This window comes from Electrophorus electricus, chromosome 13 (assembly GCF_041902795.1).
Source record: "Electrophorus electricus isolate QZ-2024a chromosome 13, ASM4190279v1, whole genome shotgun sequence".
Lineage (NCBI taxonomy): Eukaryota > Metazoa > Chordata > Actinopteri > Gymnotiformes > Gymnotidae > Electrophorus > Electrophorus electricus.
In genome coordinates this window covers 17,819,642-17,840,421 of record NC_137509.1, presented here as the reverse complement: position 1 = coordinate 17,840,421, position 20,780 = coordinate 17,819,642, and the positions used below count along the sequence as shown (strand labels likewise).

At 43.2% G+C, this 20,780-nt stretch overlaps 1 protein-coding gene across 1 annotated transcript in view; it reads left to right on the top strand.

The window, feature by feature from the left end:
• Nucleotides 1–1,662: 1,662 nt before the first annotated feature.
• Nucleotides 1,663–20,780, top strand: part of malrd1 (MAM and LDL receptor class A domain containing 1) — a 51,805-nt gene continuing 32,687 nt past the window's right edge. Inside the window, exons 1-15 of the mRNA XM_035519947.2 lie at nt 1,663–1,822; nt 7,138–7,272; nt 7,497–7,585; nt 8,182–8,355; nt 11,073–11,169; nt 14,666–14,791; nt 15,088–15,240; nt 16,230–16,335; nt 16,451–16,818; nt 16,945–17,378; nt 17,803–17,890; nt 18,045–18,224; nt 18,338–18,497; nt 18,800–18,956; nt 19,227–19,337. Of these exons, the coding sequence (XP_035375840.2) occupies nt 1,663–1,822; nt 7,138–7,272; nt 7,497–7,585; nt 8,182–8,355; nt 11,073–11,169; nt 14,666–14,791; nt 15,088–15,240; nt 16,230–16,335; nt 16,451–16,818; nt 16,945–17,378; nt 17,803–17,890; nt 18,045–18,224; nt 18,338–18,497; nt 18,800–18,956; nt 19,227–19,337 (2,538 nt within the window). The remainder of the gene's footprint in view (nt 1,823–7,137; nt 7,273–7,496; nt 7,586–8,181; nt 8,356–11,072; nt 11,170–14,665; nt 14,792–15,087; nt 15,241–16,229; nt 16,336–16,450; nt 16,819–16,944; nt 17,379–17,802; nt 17,891–18,044; nt 18,225–18,337; nt 18,498–18,799; nt 18,957–19,226; nt 19,338–20,780) is intronic.

Below are 20,780 nucleotides of genomic sequence, written 5' to 3'. Positions count from 1 at the left end.
TCGTCTTGTTTTTCTGTCTACCAGTTATTTTATGTGTCTTCTCTTCTCCTTCAGATTTTCCCTCAGTTTCTTTCACCTTCCCAGGAGTGTAGCTGGCAGAGCTTTGCGCTCTAGTGCCCACACTGATTCTGTTCTGTCCACTTCCCTGTAGTGATCGCATCTTTTGTTTGGCTTTTTGCCACTCCCCTTCCTTGCACTCATCTGCACTTGCATCCATGTAGGAGGTCTTACCCTCCTAGAGTGTCATCCAGGGCTTTTCACGAGCAGCCATTTCAAGGTGCAAAATACAAAATATTACCAGTGGTCAGAGGATCCCATGGAGGTAAAATAGAAATTCCATGATCAAGTGAATATCGTCTGGATTCAACACAGGTGTGCAGAATGTCACCTCACAGTGCTCCATGTATTGGAGTCTGTCTTTGATGAGCACTATGTCCACTAGGTTCCAACCTTGTCACTATAAAACAAGAAGGCAAAATCCAGTGGGCGCCGGAGCAACAAAACTGGACAGCTTAGCGAGGTGGGTAGAGGTGGACTGGTTGAATCCAGATCCATTTCGCTACGTGCTAATAAAAGGATCAGAATTTGGCACAAGTAAAATGCATCCATGGAGCCATACTGTTTGGCGTAAACAGTTCAGGCTGATTGTGACAGTGCAGTGATGTGAGAAATATTTGACTGGCACACATTAGGGTGAAAGATAAGCACTGAAGAATATGAGAATAGTGTGTATCTGAACACCATGGCTGACCAAGCTCTTCCCGGCAAAGCCAGTTTATTCACACGCAGATGTACATTTCCTACATGATATTGCACCAATTCACAAGGTATGTATTGTCCCTGAATAATTTCAGGTACATGGCAGTCAACATTATTTCAATAGGTGCTCAGTACCTATTGAAATAATGATATTGAAAAGGCTGTTATCAGAAAGATAGTGGTCTGATTTACAGCAACTGTGCCGCACAAAGATTTCTGCATGGTACAACACCCCTCACAACATCTTGCAGAATCCATGCCCAAATGCATTTATACTGTTATGAAGCCAGAAATGGAACCACACACTATTAGATTAGGTGAAGTTAATAAACTGGCAATTCAGAGTAACCCTGGTCTTGAACTGTGTCCTTTATCCACTGACTGATGAAAAACAAAATTGCATCTGAGTGGACATTTGTAAAGCAGCCAAGAGACAGCAGGCAGAACTAATGAGGCCTAACACACTGTGTCTCAGTGCATCATCAATTTTATGTTTTACTGAAGAGAAAAAAACAATAAGAAAGTGCTCTGAGGTTTACTGTAGTAAATATTACTCCTTAGGTGCACCACTGTAATAATGGGAAAATACTGGGATTGGGATTGTTAGGTAGACTTTACAATGGCCTTATCTATAACCAGTGATTTAGAAGACTTTAGTCTCTCTCATGCAAACACATACACCTGCAGTCATAAAAGTAATTTATGGCCTGAGATTAGTTTGAGAAAACTTTCATTTTCGTGAATACCCAGTTAGGTAGCTACAGACATGCGATTTCTTTCTGGATTAGGAAGAATTCAAGGACTGCTGGAGTGTGCGACTTTTTGGAGCTGTTTGTAGTTTGTTAATGCCCACTAGACCCTGTGTGTGTGTGTGAGGTTGGGAATTAGCATTTGGAAAGCCTTATGCCACCTCACGTGTGGGCCTGCCTCTTGGTGTGTGCTGTGCTGTGCGTGTCAGGTCAGCCATGTTGGTGTTTAAACTTCGAGTGTTTGACAGGAGAGTGTGTTTCAGTGACACATGTGTCCGATTTCAGTGACGACTGCAAGAACAGCAAGACAAACTGTAAGTATCAAAGGTCTGTAACATCTAAACAGACTCGTTTTATTTATCTAATTTTGCAATTTTCTGTTGCTGTTTTCAGAGAATATGGACAGGTTCATTCTTTGTTCCGTCCAAGCCTAATACAGTTGTTGTTTCCTATTGTTTATAATCACACTTAGCACAACCCTACCAGTAGCTATAATGAGAAATATATGAGAAATTTACCACACCCATGTAAGTTTGTGATATATACCTTTTTTCCACAAGTTAACACAGGTCCCTGAGGTCAGTGAAATGTTTAGTTTAAAACACCACCAGGTTCAAGCTCCACAGCACCTTTCTCACCCTGTGACAACAGCCCTGCTCAGAGCATACATTTTGAGTGCCTTTTCCTTTAAATGATAATGAGAATCTCCTCACGGCCCCCTCCCATTCTCACGGGGTGTCTCCACAGCAGTATGGCTTCATGCTACCATGGCAACTGTTGAGCAAATTTACAGATGGACATAAAGTACATTTCCCCTCTAGCTCATCATGCTAACGTCACTAATCCCTCATTACCTGAGTGGAACAAAGCTGTAACTTTGACAGCACATTAGCGCCATGTGAGACAGGAAGGCGAAATGGCTTCAGGGACGCATGGTAGACCATAATGCAGCGCTGTGCAGACAGATCGCCACCCGACTCATCACAGTACATGCCGGGTCTTGCATCAGTGCCACCGGGGTGTCACGATGACATACGCAAGGTTCAGAGCTGCTGCCCACAGTTGCTCTTCACATGGCTGCACTGGCCGAGCGACGGGTCCATGTCCAGCTTAAACCGCACTGGTTAGAATCTCCAGCACAGGTCGGCTGCAGCTCATTTGGAGCATGCCTATAAACCTGTGAATCACTATAAAAATCAGCAACAGCAGCAACATCCATCCTCTCATTTTACTCTCTTAATATTCGTGTGTTCATAAGATGAAGTTCGTCTTACAGAAAATGAATAAACGTCATTGTAAATTCTGAAGCAAGTGACGCCAATAAAAATATTACCTCAGCTGTTAGCATTAGCTAGTACTAATTGGCCATAGCATACATATAGAAATACGTAGCATAATTATTTTTTAAATACTTCCATTGTCTGAAGTTTTGCCCTGAATAGTTAGTATTGATTCTAATGCTTTTAAGAAGTTTCTTTGCTAGTTTGCACTGATGTAGCTAGGTTGGTCAGACAACGTAGTCAGCACACACATAGCTACAGGTTTTAACTTTATCCACTTGGGTTTTCCGTCCTCTGAGAGTGGGGCTCGATGTAGCAGTTTGTCCTGGTCTGCGCAGCCAACAACGGAGTAGTTCCCTTGCTTAGGTCATAGTTTAAATAAAATGCTAGTGCAAGCCAGTGATTGTGAGAAGAAATGCAGCACTTCTGCAAGCTAGTTCACAAGCTGTGGGTGGAGATACTCAGATGGGGGCGGGATCATTCTAATGAGCCTGCACGTGACGTAGGAAGGGGAGCCAAATCGGAATGGTTTGCTTTGTCCCATGTTTTAGGACCTCTGCAGCCCACAAGAAACTCACCGGGGTGTGTTATTTTACTATTTCTTGGTTGGTAGATCCCCAAAAGTATGTGGGCAAGCACTGAAAAGTTGAAGGTTTTTTTAAATATTATTATACCCTTTAATTCAATGGCCCATTGAACCGAATCCTTCCAAAACCTATTTTCTAAAAAGAATCAGGTAGGTTTTTAAATTTTATTTACTTTTTGGGGAGCAGTTCCCAAAGATAATTATAAGTAGTTCCAAAATGCAAACATGATTTCAAGGCCTACTCAAAACATGTTCTGAATAAACACAGAATGCACTCCATGCCTCTTCTGTGAGTTTCCTGCTTTCCCATTGGAATAAGTCATTGCGGTAAAGTGGTAAGTTTGCCAGTAAGAGGGTTATCTGTGCTATTTTGTGATTGTGGGAAACAACCAACTGTTTGCTACGACTGGTTTCTAGTTTTATTATCTCTGGGGGTATAATTAACATAGCCATTCCATACTAGACCCCTAGTTAATTTTTCTCAGTATACAAAAATTCCAGCATTCAGTGATTATGATTCTTTATACTTAACATTTGCAGGCACATACAAATGCAAGACCTGCAGCCTCAGATGTGTGCAGAAATATTTGCATAAGTTTTTCCAAAGAACAATATAAGCTGTGTTAGAAAGCTGGTATTACCTTAGTGACACACAGTGGTGACAACATGCTCTTAAAATGTATGGTGTAAAACAATATGGTTTATGGCAATGAGAATGAAAGACCATTAAATAGAACATCAAGAGGGAGACTTTAAAATGACAAACAGTGGTCCATTTAATGTACCCGAACTGTAGCCTCCATCTCCATTGTGTCTTTTGGAAGATTAGTCATTGCTGAATGATGTTTACTGCAGTTCAAGCTCAGGGATCACTTCTAAACAGTGGTACAGTAAAAGGTTATTGCGTCTGTTTTTAGAAACGTTTTTTTTTTTGGGGCATTTTGCAGTGTCGGAGCATTTGTGTTTGACATCTTACATTTAGCTCATCTGTTCAAATTCTGTCAGATTTATTTTAGATACCTTTGTCCAAGCCAGTTAGTGCAAAATCTTCTCTATAGTCAGAGTAAGTTCGTTTCATCTTAGTTTCATCTTGTAATATGGGTGAGGTGGCGAACACACATGCAAAGTACTAGTGCCTTGGATTTGAGAACGAGCAGAATGCAAAACAGGGGAAGAAGAAACAGTGGAAAAGAAACAGGACAATGTAAGTCACTAGTTTAAGAACAGAAACACACAAAAGGGGATAAACCTGAGATGCAGTAACACGGTTTAAATACACAAAGCTAACAAGACTATAAACAAGGGGCAGGTGAAAATAATGACAGGCGTGGGGGAAACAAAACTAAGGACTGGAACACACAGAAATGATCATGAAGGGAAACAGGAGAAGCTCCGGTCCTGACAGTACGACCCAAGACACAGCCTTAATGCGCAGCTCCTGAAGTACAGAACAAACCAAATCAGGGCAACCTGAGAAAAAGCCAGGAGCAGGAACAGAAGGGCAAGGGACATCAGCAGGAACCGAACAGACAAGACGAGGAGCAGGGAGAGGATCTAGACGAGACAGGGGAACAGAAAGAAACAGTAGACCCCAAAGAAAACAGGAGAAGGCAGAGAAGGTCAAGACAGGTCTGGAGGGAGGTACAAGACCCAGGAAAAGGGCCCTGACAGACACAGGGGTAGGGGCAGAATGAGGAACCGAACATGGGGTATGACGGGGCAAAGGAGTGGGACAGGAAACACGGTTGGGACTAGATCTGGGCACATAGACAAGAGAGGAGAGAAGAGGAGAAGCATCAGATCTGGGCATAGCTGCGGAAACAGGGATAGGGGCAGAGGTAAAGGCAGGAGATTATTCGGACTACAACAGCTACCGGTACAGGAACAAAATGTATAACAGCCAGGGGAATGCTAACACCACAAGGCAGGGTCACAGATCTCATGGAGTTTACATAAACAGGCATGAGGATAAACACAGGAAATGGAGCTGGCAAAACCAGAACCAGGGACACAGACGAAGGAGTCACTGGGGCAGAAATGGGGGCTGGCACAGCAGTCTCTGGGAGCAGAGAGGTCACCAAAGGAGTCCTAAGTGTCTCAAGGAGCACACCTGTGGCAGCCTTCTTGGGTACAGGAGAGTCAATAGTGGAAACCCCAGGAACAGGTCTGGCATGAGGAATTGTGGAACGGCTTCTTCTACTCCAGGAACAGCCGGGTCCTGGGGCGTGGCTGCGGCACCCGGCGGCGGGTCAGGGAGGTCCAGGGACACGGCTGTGGCGTTCGGCGGGTCCGGGGGCGTGGCTGCAGCATTCGGCTGCGACACGTCAGGGGGCGTGGCTACAGGAGAAACAGACCTGGTGGCATCTCCCGCACCAGGAACAGGCTCAGGACGGGCAGAGTGGCGCCTCTAACGCCGGGAATGGGAACCGGCTGGGCGGCGTCCCGGAGGCAGGGACTGGCTGGGCGGCTGTGGTAATGGGGTACTACTGAGCTGATCAGTGCTGCTAGATTTTTGGGGTCTTGCTCCCGAAAATCTAGCCCTTAACATTTCAAACAATCCCTCTAATGTCCTTATCTCTTCCCCTCTCTGAACCCTAAGAATGTTCACCTACTGTAAGGCCTTTCCTTCCAAATACTGGCACAAAGTGAACCTTCAGTCAGGAGGATTGGGGCAGATGAGGTACTTGATTGGGGCAGATGAGGTACAGCCGGCTCTGTATTATAATCCCCTCCACAGAACCCTCTCCCTTGAATTCCCAGGGGGACATATAGTGGATGGGAGAGACCAGGGCTTCCCAGTCTTCAGGGGATCTAATAAATCCACATAAAATTCCCTAGGGTCCGTAGTCCCTATGGACCCATCAAGGCCTACAGCTTGTGCGATGCTGTCAACTTCGGTAGGACAAGCATTACCAAGTCACCCTTGGTCCAATCCTACGAGTTGTGACTCCTTGATGATAGCATCAGGAAACTTGGAGTGTGGGCACTTACTGGACATCTCAGCTACCGTGGTCTTTGACCAGCATCGAGAATTCCTTGTCTCTACAGTGCCAGGGGAATTGTTCTGCCCAGTGTGGTCTTGCTGAGAGAACTTGTCTTCACAGCTAGATGACCACTGTGCGGGCAGGCCTGTACTTGCTGTGTCTTAGTGGGTTGGTCACTGTGTAATGTGGGTGAGGTGGATAGCGAACACATATGCAAAGTACCAGCGCCTTGGATTTGAGAACGAGCAGAATGCAAAACAGGAGAAGACAGTGAAAATGAAACAGGACAATGTAAGTGACTAGTTTAAGAACAGAAACACACAAAAGGGGATAGAAGGCCAATTCAGGGTGATTATAGATCACGAAGGAAACATACATACGAGAGTACTGAGATAACAGAGCAGACAGGAGAACAGAAACAATTTAACAAACTTGAACTGGTAGGGTGATACAGACAAAGCAGGCAACATCAACTAAGACACCAACAGAAATCATTTAGGACTAAACAAGAGATATCTAAGCAACAAGAGAATGACAATAGTAAACGGAGAGAGTAACGTAACTTGGAACACTTGGAACTTTTAATATGTTTAGAAGTATTAAACACATGTGTCTACATCTATTAAAAACATCACTGAAGTGATTCTTTATTAGGACCATATTATGCTATGGCATACTTTTAGAAAAGAAAGTCAAAGAAGAGAAGGTTTTATAGGCAAACTGTTGCTGTAGCACAGAGTTTATAATCAAATCCTGAGTTATGATTTACTGTTGTAAAGGTACCCATTCAGAGACATGTGACTTTGAAGAGGGGATGTGTGGCCTTGAAGTACAACACACAGCTCACATGTGGGCCAGAGGCTCCTCTCTCACTGATCCAGGGCTTCCATTAGACCACAGGGGCAATCCTGCAGGTACAAAATGCCTTCATTATCTCTTTAACATGGGGCTCATCCTCTTGCGACATTTTTTTTTTTTCCAGTTGTTTTAGATTTCATTAAGAGAAAAAGGGTATTGTTTCTACATCTAAAAATTCATAGACGAATTCGTGGGTTTAATATAAAATATGAGCAGTTTAAAATCTATGGCACATCAGTGAAAGTAGTGAAAGTATCAACCTTCTTTTCTGCACACCTAGGGCACTACCTGTATGTGCACTCTGAAAATGGAGAGGCGGTCACTGCAGAAATATCCAGTACACCCTTTGAGCCCTCAGAGTCTTGCATGGTAGTGTGAATCATGCTGTGATTTATCTCTTATAGTCACTGTATATTACCACTGGTTACTGTGTTGTGTGTACTGTGATGTATCTACTTTGGCCATATTAGATGGTGAAGATCACAATATAACAATTTTCCCAATCATATAGGCAATATAAAATGTCCAATAAACATTTATTTATTGTAATTTATTATTTTTGACACTGTCACTTCTTAAACGCCTTCATAAAGTGCTCAAAACGTTGAATTAAGAATCCCATGTCATGTTTTTACAGAAATGACAGTAAAATCATTTTGTACATTTACAACATTCAGCATTTTTCACTATTTTGAAATTGATTTAATGCTGATTCCACCATAAAACCCCTCAATCAACTAGGGTTCATCCTAAGCCTAACCTTAATCCCAACCCTAATCGAAAAATTGAATTCCTGTTAAATAAATTCATATCGGTGCCATGTACACTCTAGACATAAGAAGACTCTTAACATTGGTGTCTGTGAAAATCTGAACAATGTCTGAAAATTAATTTGATTTTAATTTGAGCTGGTTTAGTGTTGGCTGTGCAAAATGGTAATTTTTGAATGTTCCTATTATCTACAGATGACATTCTATCATCACATAGGCCTGGTGGCTGGAGAGCTTCAGCTTGTGATCTCATCAAACCCTTCAGAAGAGCAGCGGCAGATCTGGATACGAACCAAACCAAATTCAGAGCTGCATACAAGACCCTGGATACGATCATCCGTGACATTCGGATGCAGTCAGGAGTTTCGGGTACGCCCATGTGTGTGCATGTACGCATGGGTGTGTTTTATAAAATATGTAGTGTTTTTTAAGCAGCTGGCAATACTTAATTGCAAAAAAAGCATCACAGGTGTCTTGCTTATGTATTTATCATATGGAGCTGAAGGAGAGCTTCTCCCTGCCTGAAACTAGCCTTGCAGTATTTGTCATTTCTATTGAATTTAGCTGGATTTGAGCATCATTCACATCATCATGAGCCTAAGCAGCACTTAGTTGTGGAGGAAGTATTCTGTTCTCCTAGATGGCTCTAAATGAATGAGAGGTATGGCAGATGGTCCTCACAGGCCTGAACCTGGTCCGAATCCCTCAGCTGTGCTCTCAGCCATTCGTCATATCTGATTAGACAATGTGTTTGCCATCATTCTCTCCTGTGTTTCTCACATCTGCTCACAACACCAGATTTGTAAAAGCACATGCGCCAATTCTGAAAAGAAAAAGATTGAGGTAGAGCTGCTCTTGGAGCTCCTCAGTCTAACGGACACCCGGTTTGGTGTGAGACGCGTCAGTGAAATTCTGCGACCCACTGAGGGATGATTCTACTTGGCCATACATGGGAACTTGCACCTTTTTGCTTTTGCCTGAGGAAGCGGTGATGGGGTAGCATGCTCGGGCCAGGCCGAATCAGACGTTCGCGGATATAAAAGAGGAGCTTTATTAGTGTTCATCTCAGTGGTATCTGAATGATCCAGGGTCAGAATCACATAGATAGAACAGTCCGTGTCAAAACCAGAAGAGCAATCCAAAAACCAGGCAGTAATTCCAAAAAAATGGGGCAGGCAAAAATCGGCAATGAGAAATACAAAATCAAAGAAAATAATGCTCGGTATGTTCAGTATGCTTAGATAATCTAGAGGTAATACTTCGCAATGTATGCAAGCTTGAGACAGGCTTAAGTACAAAATCCTCTAAACACACAGATGAATTCAATATTCTGGTGACAGCAATCTGATTGAACGTCTCTGATTGGCTGAGTCATTGGCTGGGTGACGAACAGTTTGCTAGGTAGTGTTGTGTGATGGGGGTCGGCCAGTGTGACACACGGGGATGGTAACATAGATGGTAACATGCTGATATCACATGGATAGTAACATGCTGAGATCACGTGGATGGTAACATGGAAGGTAACATGCTGATATCACGTGGATGGTTACAGGCTGATATCATGTGAATGGTAACATGGATAGTAACATGCTGATATCACATGGATGGTAACATGGATGGTAACATGCTGATATCACGTGGATGGTTACATGCTGATATCACGTGGATGGTAACGTGGAAGGTAACATGCTGATATCACATGGATGGTTACAGGCTGATATCATGTGGATGGTAACATGGATAGTAACATGCTGATATCACATGGATGGTAACATGGATGGTAACATGCTGATATCACGTGGATGGTTACATGCTGATATCACGTGGATGGTAACGTGGATGGTAACATGCTGATATCACGTGGATGGTAACGTGGATGGTAACATGCTGATATCATGTGGATGGTAACATGGGTGGTAACATGCTGATATCACATGGATGGTAACGTGGATGGTAACATGCTGATATCATGTGGATGGTAACATGGGTGGTAACATGCTGATATCACATGGATGGTAACATGGATGGTAACATGCTGATATCACGTGGATGGTAACATGGATGGTAACATGTTGACATCACGTGGATGGTAACATGCTGATATCACGTGGATGGTAACATGGGTGGTAACATGCTGATATCACATGGATGGTAACATGGATGGTAACATGCTGATATCACGTGGATGGTAACATGGATGGTAACATGTTGACATCACGTGGATGGTAACATGCTGATGTCACGTGGATGGTAACATGGATGGTAACATGTTGACATCACGTGGATGGTAACATGCTGATGTCACATGGATGGTAACATGCTGATATCATGTGGATGGTAACATGCTGATATCATGTGGATGGTAACATTGGTGGTAACATGCTGATATCACATGGATGGTAACATGGATGGTAACATGCTGATATCATGTGGATGGTAACATGGATGGTAACATGTTGACATCACGTGGATGGTAACATGCTGATGTCACGTGGATGGTAACATGCTGATATGTGGATGGTAACATGCTGATGTCATGTGAATGGTAACATGCTGATATCACGTGGATGGTAACATGCTGATATCATGTGGATGGTAACATGCTGATATCACGTGGATAGTAACGTGGATAGTAACATGCTGATGTCACATGATTTTTTTTTTCTCATGTGCATTTAAGAAAATCGAATCTGCAACTTTAAGATTTTGGATGTTGGTCCAATGCTGCAGCTCATACCACAGATTCCAAAACTCATTAAATACTCATCATATTTTCTTTGGTATCTTGGGTCATGGGCTTCACAGAAACATAGATACACCCTTTATTATTTATGCGTTAATAATTCATAGTTATAAAGTGCGGTGCTGGAAATTTCCGTAAGTCGACCTTTACCATGGAGACCTGACTTAGCTGACACGTTAGCTGAGCCAACGGGGGCATTTAAAGTGTTTACACTTTCACGTGGACAATTAGAATCTTACACTTATTTGTTACTAAACTTAACAGTTATTTATTAATGCTAAACTGGTGGAGTGTTTACTGTATTGCAATAGGATTATATAACAGAAATATGGTCATTCTGCAGGTAGTAATTCGAGGACTGATCTTCAACAGCAGTGATCCAACTGAGGTTATTGCCTTTGATGACCTGTCCTTCAACCAGGGCTGCGTAAAGGCTGCAGGTAACGTGCACATACACACACACACACACACACACACACACACACACACACACACACACACACACACACACACACACACACACACACTCTCTCTCTCTCTCTCTCTCTCTTCTGTCACTCAACCTGAAAAAACTCAGTCAATGGTCAGTCTGCCGTCTTGGACACAATTAAACCCTGGCTGTTGACTGGTAATGGATTTAGCAGGGAAATGGCTTCATCCTTCGCTTGCATTTCCTGTTTGATGAGAATCCTACCTCCTTTAATCAAACTATATACCCATTAACATGATCGATCTCCTAATCACCCCTCCAAACTATCTAGCTCTCTCAGTATTTCGTAGCCGACTATTAAATTAAGTACTTCTGCCAAACCTACTAATCTAACTTCTCAGTGTAGCCTGTATTTAGGGGTTTCCTTCATAAAATTGACTATTATATTACAATTAAATTAGGAAAGTATTTGCACAGACATATGAGAGCGGGAGAGAGTTAGAGTGTGTGTGTGTCTGTGTGTGTGTGTGTGTGTGTGTGTGTGTGTGTGTGTGTGTGTGTGTGTGTGTGTGTGTGTGTGTGTGTGTGAGAGGGAGAGAGAGAGATAGAGAGAGACAGTGAAGGAAATCACCCTCCTCGGCCAGCTGAACTGTCTATATCTCCCAGTTGTACCTTTACGACTCTATTTTTGTGCACCTCCAATTACTCTGGTTACTGACTCCATGGGATTTCTTTTTTAACTCTGCATTTTTCTATCTGTACTCCATTATACAACCTTCACATATATCTGTCTGAAGTTAGAACTGTCACTTGAAAAACCCTCGAAAAGAGCTGAAATACTATATCAGTCTGATATCTGGAGGGTGTTTGAGACCTTTTTAAGTGCTTCTATGGGGGATGGGCAGAATTAGGAGAACATTTTACTATCTCTGTTTGTTGTATAGACAAGGCAGTGCATGTTGTGGGAGTGAGAGAAATGCAGGGGTCTCTGAACATGCTGCCCAGTGGCCATAGCAGTAGGACTTTGTAGAGGTGTGGAGAGGTGGAAGGATGATGGGAAAATATCTTGATATGGAGGTTGCATTTGACTGGTCTTCACAAACCAAAACTTCAGCTGTTATTTGATAAACTGAAGGAGGCAAAAGATTTACTTTGGGTTGCAGAATTAAAAGTCAGGGTATGTGTAGATTTAGCATGATATTGTGCATTTACAGTAATACATGTATTACATGTAACCACTGTGTGTCTGTGTGTGTGTGTGTGTGTGTGTGTGTGTGTGTGTGTGTGTGTGTGTGTGTGTGTGTGTGTGTGTGTGTGTGTCTCTGTGTGTGTGTCTGTGTGTGTGTGCACGTTTAGTGAAGAATTATCAAATACTAACACCACAAACTCTCTTATTTTCAAATGGCTTACCTATGTTATTGATATGAATGTAGACACAGCAGTGTTTTTGGGAGGGAGGGAGGGAGGGTGAGAGAGAGAGAGAGAGAGAGAGAGAGAGAGAGAGAGAGAGAGAGAGAGAGAGGAAGGTTGAGCTTATTGACATCTAGGCAGACTAGCAAGACTGAGTCTGAAGTTTGTGCTGTACCGTGAGTGTGGCTTGTGTTTTAGGCAAAATGCTATAACCTGCTGGAGTTTGCATGTGAAAGCTTAAAAATGTCACTTTTGGCTACCAAGAAGTGTGTGCATGTGTTTTTTATCTTGCAAATGCTGCAATTGTCTATAGTCATGGCCAAAGGTTTTGAGACTAGCACAAATTATGGTTTTGATAAATTTTGCTGCTTCAGTTTTTATGGTGGCAATTTGCATGAACTCAAGATTGCGACGCGTGATCAGATGAATTGCAATTAATTGCAAAGTCATTCCTTGCCATGCAAAATTAACTTAATCACAAAAACTGCATTCCAGCCACTGCATTTCAGCCCTGCCAAATGGCCTGCTAACATCATTTCAGTGATCTTCTCATTAGCTCAGGAGAAAGTGTTTAGGAAGACAAGGCAGCTGAAATCACTGTCATGCGGATTAGAAGAGCAGACTGGTTGCTTTAAAAGGGTAGTGGTGCATGAAGTTTTCTTCTGTTAACCATGGTTACCTCCATGGAAACACATGTACTCATCATTGCATTGCATCAAAAGGGCTTCACAGACAAGGGCATTGCTGCTTGTAAGAGAGCACCTAAATCACCCATTTATTGAATCATCAAAAACTTCAAGGAGAGAGGTTCAATGGCAGTGAAGAAGACTTCAGGGTACTCAAGAAAGTCAAGTGCTAGGATTGTCTCCTGAAGAGGATGCAGCTATGTGATCGGGTCACCGCCAGTGCAGAGCTTGTTCAGGAATAGCAGAAGGCAGGTGTGGGTGCATCTGCACGCACAGTGAGGTGAAGGCTTTTGGAGGATATCTTGCTGTCAAGAAGGGCAGCAAAAAAAAACACTCTTCTCTCCAAGAAAGACATGAGGACAGACTGACATTCTGCCAGAAGTATAGGGATTGGACTGCAGAGGACTGGGGTAAAGTTATTTTCTCTGATCAAGCCTCCTTCGGGCTGTTTGGGATATCTGGACAAATGATTGTCTGGAGACGAAAAGTTGAGTGTTACCATGCCACCAGTGAGGCATCCTGAGACCACTCATGTGTGGGATTGCTTCTCATCCAAGGGTTTGCTCAAAATGTTGCCTAAGATCACTGCCATGAATAAGGAATGGTGTCAAAACATCCTCCAAGATCAACTTCTCCCAACAATCCAGGAGCAAATTGGTGATGAACTATGCTTTTTACAGCATGACTGAGCACCATGTCACAAGGCAAAAGTGATAACCAAGTGGCTCAGTGAACAAAACATTGAAGTTTTGGGTCCATGACCAGGAAACTCCTCAGATCTCAATCCCATTGGGAACCTGTGGTCAATCCTCAAAAAGAGGATATACAAACAAACATGACTGTACAATTTTAAAAAGGTGGGGAGGAATGACTGACATTTTTAATCTGTCTCAGATATGGCGAATTGTATATTAATCTTAGATTTGTTCTGAACCTCTTTTTCCCTGCTTCCACACTGCCTCAAACACAATGTACCCCCCCCAAATGGGTTTTGGACACATTAAAACCACTACATAAATAACAATAACATTGTTTAGCCCCAACACCAGCGACAGTAACAAGGTCAAGGGTGCAAAGCAAGGCTTACAAGAAACAGTGTCAGCACATTTTCCACATCTTTAATTTGAGTTGTTATTGGACTATGTCATTTTCAGTCTTTATACTAGTAATTTGTTAAATATTCGTGGTTGTCCTCATTACTTAGATCCATGCATGAATCATCATTATTATGATCATAAGAGAACCCACCACGTTATTACATTTTAGTGGAATTGCCAAATTAATTGCTCCACTTCAATCTTAACTCTTTCATCAGTGGAATGTAATATTAGGAAGGAAACATGCAGCATTTCTATTCCTGCGATATTTCACACTGTATCTAATGGCCTCTACCCCGTTAAATATTCGCAGAGGTAATGCATGTGCTTTCCTCAGGCCCCTCTCAGTTTGACTGTGGGTCAGGTGTGTGCATGGATGACAAGAGGGTGTGTGACTTCACTCCAGACTGTCCACATGGAGAAGACGAGGCCCTCTGCCGTAAGTTCTGTGTGGTGTGGAACAGAACATGACCGTAGGCTACATATACATTGACAGTTATAATTAGCACAGTGACGATAGCTCAGTGTAAATCCAAACAGCATGTAAACAGAACCCATAAATGTTTTGTATGTATAATCCGAATGTAATAATCTGGACATGTGTTTGATAAGACCCTCACTGAAAGAGTGTTGGTGTAGTTCTTGCCTGGGTCACCACTTTTTACCAGGAGATACTGGCTCCTCATAACACTTTCTTCGTGCATAGATTTGTGTGTGTGTGTGTGTCTCCCACAGCCGCTCAGTGTGATTTTGAGGCAGGTTCATGTGGCTGGCATGAATTTGCTCCAGCAGATGGTTTTGCCTGGGTCAGAAGCTCACCTGCAGGAGTCCATGCAGACTACCAACACCAAGCACCACCAAGAGACCACTCCACCAACACAAGCACAGGTGAGACCACTCCACCATCACAAGCACTCCACAGAGTGACTTGATTTAGCATCTTATTAACTTCGAACTCTACAGTTCACGAGAAAATATGGCAGTCAACATCATTTTGGAAGCCAATAAAAATTTTTCAATGTATTTTTAGGGTAGTCTTTTACATTTATAGCATTTGTCAGTCTCCCTTGCCCAGAGTGACTTGCAAAAGTGCTTTATAGTCTCTATCAAAACCATATCCTCATACTGGCATAAATAAGTTAGTGTCAAGAATACCATCAGCCTAAAGCCATGGCCAAAGTGGGAAAGAAGCCAGTAAAGTTGTTTATAGCTGAAATATGGCTATGGCCTTTAAAGTGCAGCTGAGGCCACCTTTAAATCACTGCCACATCTCCTGACCATACAACAGGTAGATTAGGATACATTTGGCCTCTGCTCCTCATAAGCAAATCCAAATGAAGTCATGGCCTGTGACTCTTGGTTCATCATGCTTTCCAAGCCACTCCAGAGGTGTTCAGGCTGGCAATAGTGAAAGGCCATGTGAGGACATTACCCTGCTGCTGACCTGCTCTCCAATGCTGCGGGCAGCACAGCATGTGAGGGGTGAAGTTGCATTTTCCTCAGCTTGAGTTTTGTCAGTGTCAAGAATTTGTTTGGTACCATCCAGTTTCCCTTCACCGTCCCTAGCTTCAACACAGTGGCTGGAGTTTCGGTGAGTGGTTGTACATAATGCAGTAGACATTCTTCTTTACTCACTCCCTTTAGGAGCGAGAGGAGCTCGTGGCTTTATCATACTATCTGCAGTTATTTACCCCCAAACGGCAGGTTGTTTGGTTATTTTTGATTATCTTGTTTTCTTGTCCGACTACAAGCAGTACTGCTTATAGACCGTTTGAAAGTTGGCAATTTAGACAGAGGAGGCACATTCTGTCTCATTCTCTCTCTTCTTAGCTTAGCCACTCTTTCCTGTCAGGCTGTAAACTGTAATTGTTTTGCAGGTCACTTCATGTTCATTCTGAAGAGCAGGAACAGTTTTTCTCAGCGAGCTTTACTCCAGAGCCCCATGTTCCAGGAGGCAGGCTCAGACTGTACCATCACCTTCTGGTAAAAAGGGGCCCTCATGTTTACCTCGACTTTTACTTTTAACCCATGTCATAGATGTATCTTTATTTAATGCAATGCTAAAAGTACCCCAATATTTGATATTTTGGCTACATAGGCATTACAACGCTGGTATGTCTGTGGGTGCTGCCAACATGTATCTACGAATTGAGGGAATGAGCAGCCTCACTGTCTTGTGGCGTACACTATATCACCAAGGCAACTTCTGGCAACCAGTGACTGTACAGATTGGTCGTCAGAGCAGGCCCTTCCAGATCTCTGTGGTCAAACTGAGTCTGGGCGTGTACGATGGAGTCTCTGCCCTGGATGACATCAATTTTCATAATTGCTCGTTGCCAGGGGCCGTGGACAAGTGCCTTTCCCCTCACAGCTTCCACTGTACACAAAGTCGAGCATGTGTCGACTACTCCAAGCTCTGTGACCTCACTGACGACTGTGGAGATGAAACGGATGAAGAAAACTGCTGTGAGTATTTGTTATAATGCAACAAATGGAAATGATCAGGTTTTACTATTCAATTAAGGCTATTATTTTTACTAGCAGCTAGCCACAGCAAATGGAAATATTCTATCAAAAATCCCCCATCCTCAGCTTCAGAGTTGATGTGCGATTTTGAGGAAGGATTATGCAGCTGGACCCAGGATGTGGAAGGAGACGTGTTTGACTGGACTCATGTTCAGGGCCCTAGTCCCACTCCCAACACGGGCCCTTTCAAGGACCACACACTGGGCAGAATAGACGGCCACTACCTCTACATTGAGTCCTCTGCCCCGCAGGAGTTCAAAGACACTGCTGTCCTCGTCAGCCGACCTTTCCAACCCACTCCGCCCCAGGGTCACTTGCTGCACCCCCCATGTGTCTTCCGCTTCCACTACCACATGCTCGGGAAGCACATCTTCCGATTGGCCATCTACATCCGCACCCAGAGCAGCGGGCGGGGACGAATGCTGTGGGTTCGCCACGGCAACCAGGGCAACCTTTGGCACAGGAAGACATTGTACCTGAACAGTGCACGCCCCTTCCAGGTGAAATCTCAGACCACACCTCAATCTACATTTGGATTTTCTAGTTGTCTAGTGGAGAGAACCTTATCCTTGATCCCCCTACAGGAAAACCTTGCACATGCCCGTACACACATGCACGTAAACACACAGTCCTGTTGTGAAGCTGGTAACTCTAATCAGTTGTTCTAAAGCACTGTAACCTTGGCGATGTCTATCAGCAGTACTGAGCCATGTACCCCAGGGCTTTAAACCGTTCAGCAGAAGCTGTTCATTAGACACACACACGAGCATGCAGTAATGCAGCCAGAGAACCTTGAACCCCCATATCTTAGGACCTGAGTGCACCATCCTCCTGTGAGGCCGCTTTATTCTCTGCCTCATCTAATCTTTTAATCTTTTTAATCTTTTGTCTTCTCTGGCCTTCTGGCCACCTCTAATTCCTCAGATTCTAGTGGAGGGGACGGTAGGAGACGACTTCACTGGAGATATTGGCATCGATGATCTCTCCTTCCTGGGCTGTGTGCCTTACATGGGTATGTGAGACGTGCTCCAAAAACTCTAATCTTCTGTTAAGCGTGGAGCACGAAAAGAATAACTTTTCTATTAGACCATAATAGCCGATCAACGTCCGTCAAAAGCAGCGCAAATGGGGATTGTTCACCTGCCATGCTCTTTGTGTGGGTGTAGGTTCACTCCCTTCGGGGGAGGCCAGCACGCCTCCGCCTACACCCACACCCACCACAGTGACACCCCACAGCTGCCTGCACAGCCAGTTTGTTTGTGGGACTTATGGAGAGTGTGTGAGCCAGAGTCAGGTGTGTGACTTCAGACGGGACTGTTCTGATGGCTCTGATGAAAAAGACTGTGGTACATTTGCATTTTATCTGTCTTTGTATTAATCTACCAGTGCGTCCCCCCATCCATCAACCTGTCTTACTGGTGTCACCACACACCCTCTCCTTCCGTCTGTTCCTTTTTAGTGATGGAAGAATGTAGTTTTGAGGGCGGGGATTTATGCGGCTGGAATCTGCATAGCCCCGCCCCTCCAGTGCCACTCCATGCTTTCCGCTGGCAAACAGGACAAGGAGAAACGATACATCACGGAGAACAATATCACAGGCCTGTGAATGACCATACGCTGTGAGTAACTCTGTAGTACCTACAGCTTGTGTTACTAAGTGTCACTAATACAAACTGAGGTGCCAGGTGGCAAAATGCTTGTGGTGTATTTAACATTAGCACTTGAGATAAAGGTCTCAAAGAGATTATCATTTGAGTATGAACTTGAGTATTCTTGCATGAAAAATATTTGTTTAGTTTTCATTTAGTTTTCATAGTTTTTCCAGTATTTGTATGTTTAGTTTACAGTTTATTCCTTTCAGCTGTGTGCTTTTTATTGTAACTTAACGTGTGTGTGGTTGTGATGTGTGTTTTGGGCATAGTGCAACCGCAGTAGGTTGGTATGTGTATGCAGACAGCTCTAATGGAGGCTATGGCCACACCTCTGATCTCCTGACTCCGCCCATAGCTGCCACAGGGCCCCAGTGTACCATGGGATTCTGGTATTACATGAACGGCTTCACTGTGGGAACACTACAGGTCACCTTTAAAAAAAAAACTTCTATTATATCAATATTAAGCATTCAATTCAATATCACTTCCATATTAATGATCATATCAACTTAAGGAGATTACTGAGTAAGTTAGTGTGTAGAAACTGTAATCTTGATTTGTAAACAGGCATAAAGCAGTAATTCTCAATTCGTCATACATTAACCCAGTTAATTATGAAATAATCTACTTTTCTAATCTAGAACCTTACAGCAGGTAAGTGACTGGTGGCTGTCTCTCTTACATTAATTTACATAGGTTTTTATCAAGTCTGGTAATGTCACACAGGAAGTATGGTATGAAACTGGTAACCAAGGAAACTGGTGGATGCGCGGAGAGGTTTTCATTGGAATCCGCCACAATTTCCAGGTGTGTGCGCAAATGGCTTCACAAAATTTATACCACAAATATTTCAAACTGCATGAATATCTTTGCTTCCAAACAAATATTTAGAAATAATACACTTTCATTTCTTATCAAATAGGACAAAGTAATAGATTTTACAGAAATACAATAAATCCTGTCAAAGCGGAAAATGTTGTATTAAGATCTTTTTTTTAATTTGCTATTTGACAGTTATATTGACATTTAAAGAAAAAAAACCCAACCCTGTAACAAAATGCCAGTGGGCAGATGGAGAAAACCTAAGGGACATTTGCCATCATAGGCACACATACAAATCCCATTTCAGCCTGTGTAGTAAAGATTTATTTCTGGTGCTTGGCCTGTATTCTGATGTTCTGTGGCAGCAGACGTTGAATCCACTGCTGTGTGAACTAATGATGTTTTGTGGGCAATAAAGAGCATTCTGGTTTCTTCAGGGGACTTGGGGCTGAACTCAGAAGAGCTGACATTACCAGTCCCAGGGGAAAACTAACATGGCCCTGTGAAGCTGTCATGCTCTGTGCTCTGGCAGTGGTGTGGGGTTAAATGGTAGAGCTCTCTGCCAAGGGGGTACGGGGTGCAGTAGCACAATTAAAAGCGATTAAATCATCTTGAAACTCCAAACATGTAATTAAAAGCAGATCTCCATAATTTCATTCAAGGAGAGGAGGTGTGACTCTCATTTTGCGTTCATGTCAGTCTGCTCCAATGTCCAAATGATGTAAAAAAAAAAAAAAAAAGAAAAGAAAAGAACTTTAAACCATGTGATCCTACAAAAAGATTGCTCAGGAAGTTGGAGACTTGGAGAATGTGTGTCAGAGTGAGAGTGGAGCATGGAGCGGAGCATCATAATTTTGCTCGGAGCAAGGAGTGAGTTTTCATAAAGCTGGTGTTGGCATGTTCTCTCGCTGTAAGATCTATCTGGTACCAGCCCAGTGCAACATGTGACAATATCCCATAATGAAACTGCACTGAACATTTTTACAAGCTTGGAGTTCTCTAGGTGTTTTCAGAGTCCATGAAAATGTGCACTGCACAATGCACAGTAGGATAAACAATATTATTGGGTTTTGGGGGGTTTTTTCCTAACAATTTGAGATGAAAGACTTTTGCAGCCTACTGCTGGTTTTCCTTCAGCTCAACGAAACATGACACCTTACACGTGACAATATCGCTGGTGCACGCAGCTTTTCATGGCGTATTGCTTTAATAAAAAGCATTTTATCTGGCTTTAGCTGGGAATAGAGACACCGGAATGGAGTTGGAGCGGAGGCGTTACAAAGAGCTGTGAGTGTGGAGCAAGGGCGGAGCAGGAATAAGAAACTGGAGCGAAGTTGGAACGGAGTGACTACACAGTGCTTTGAGCGAGCCACGGAATTTTCTGCCTCTCCACTCATGTACTCTGGCGTGTGTGTGTGTGTGTGTGTG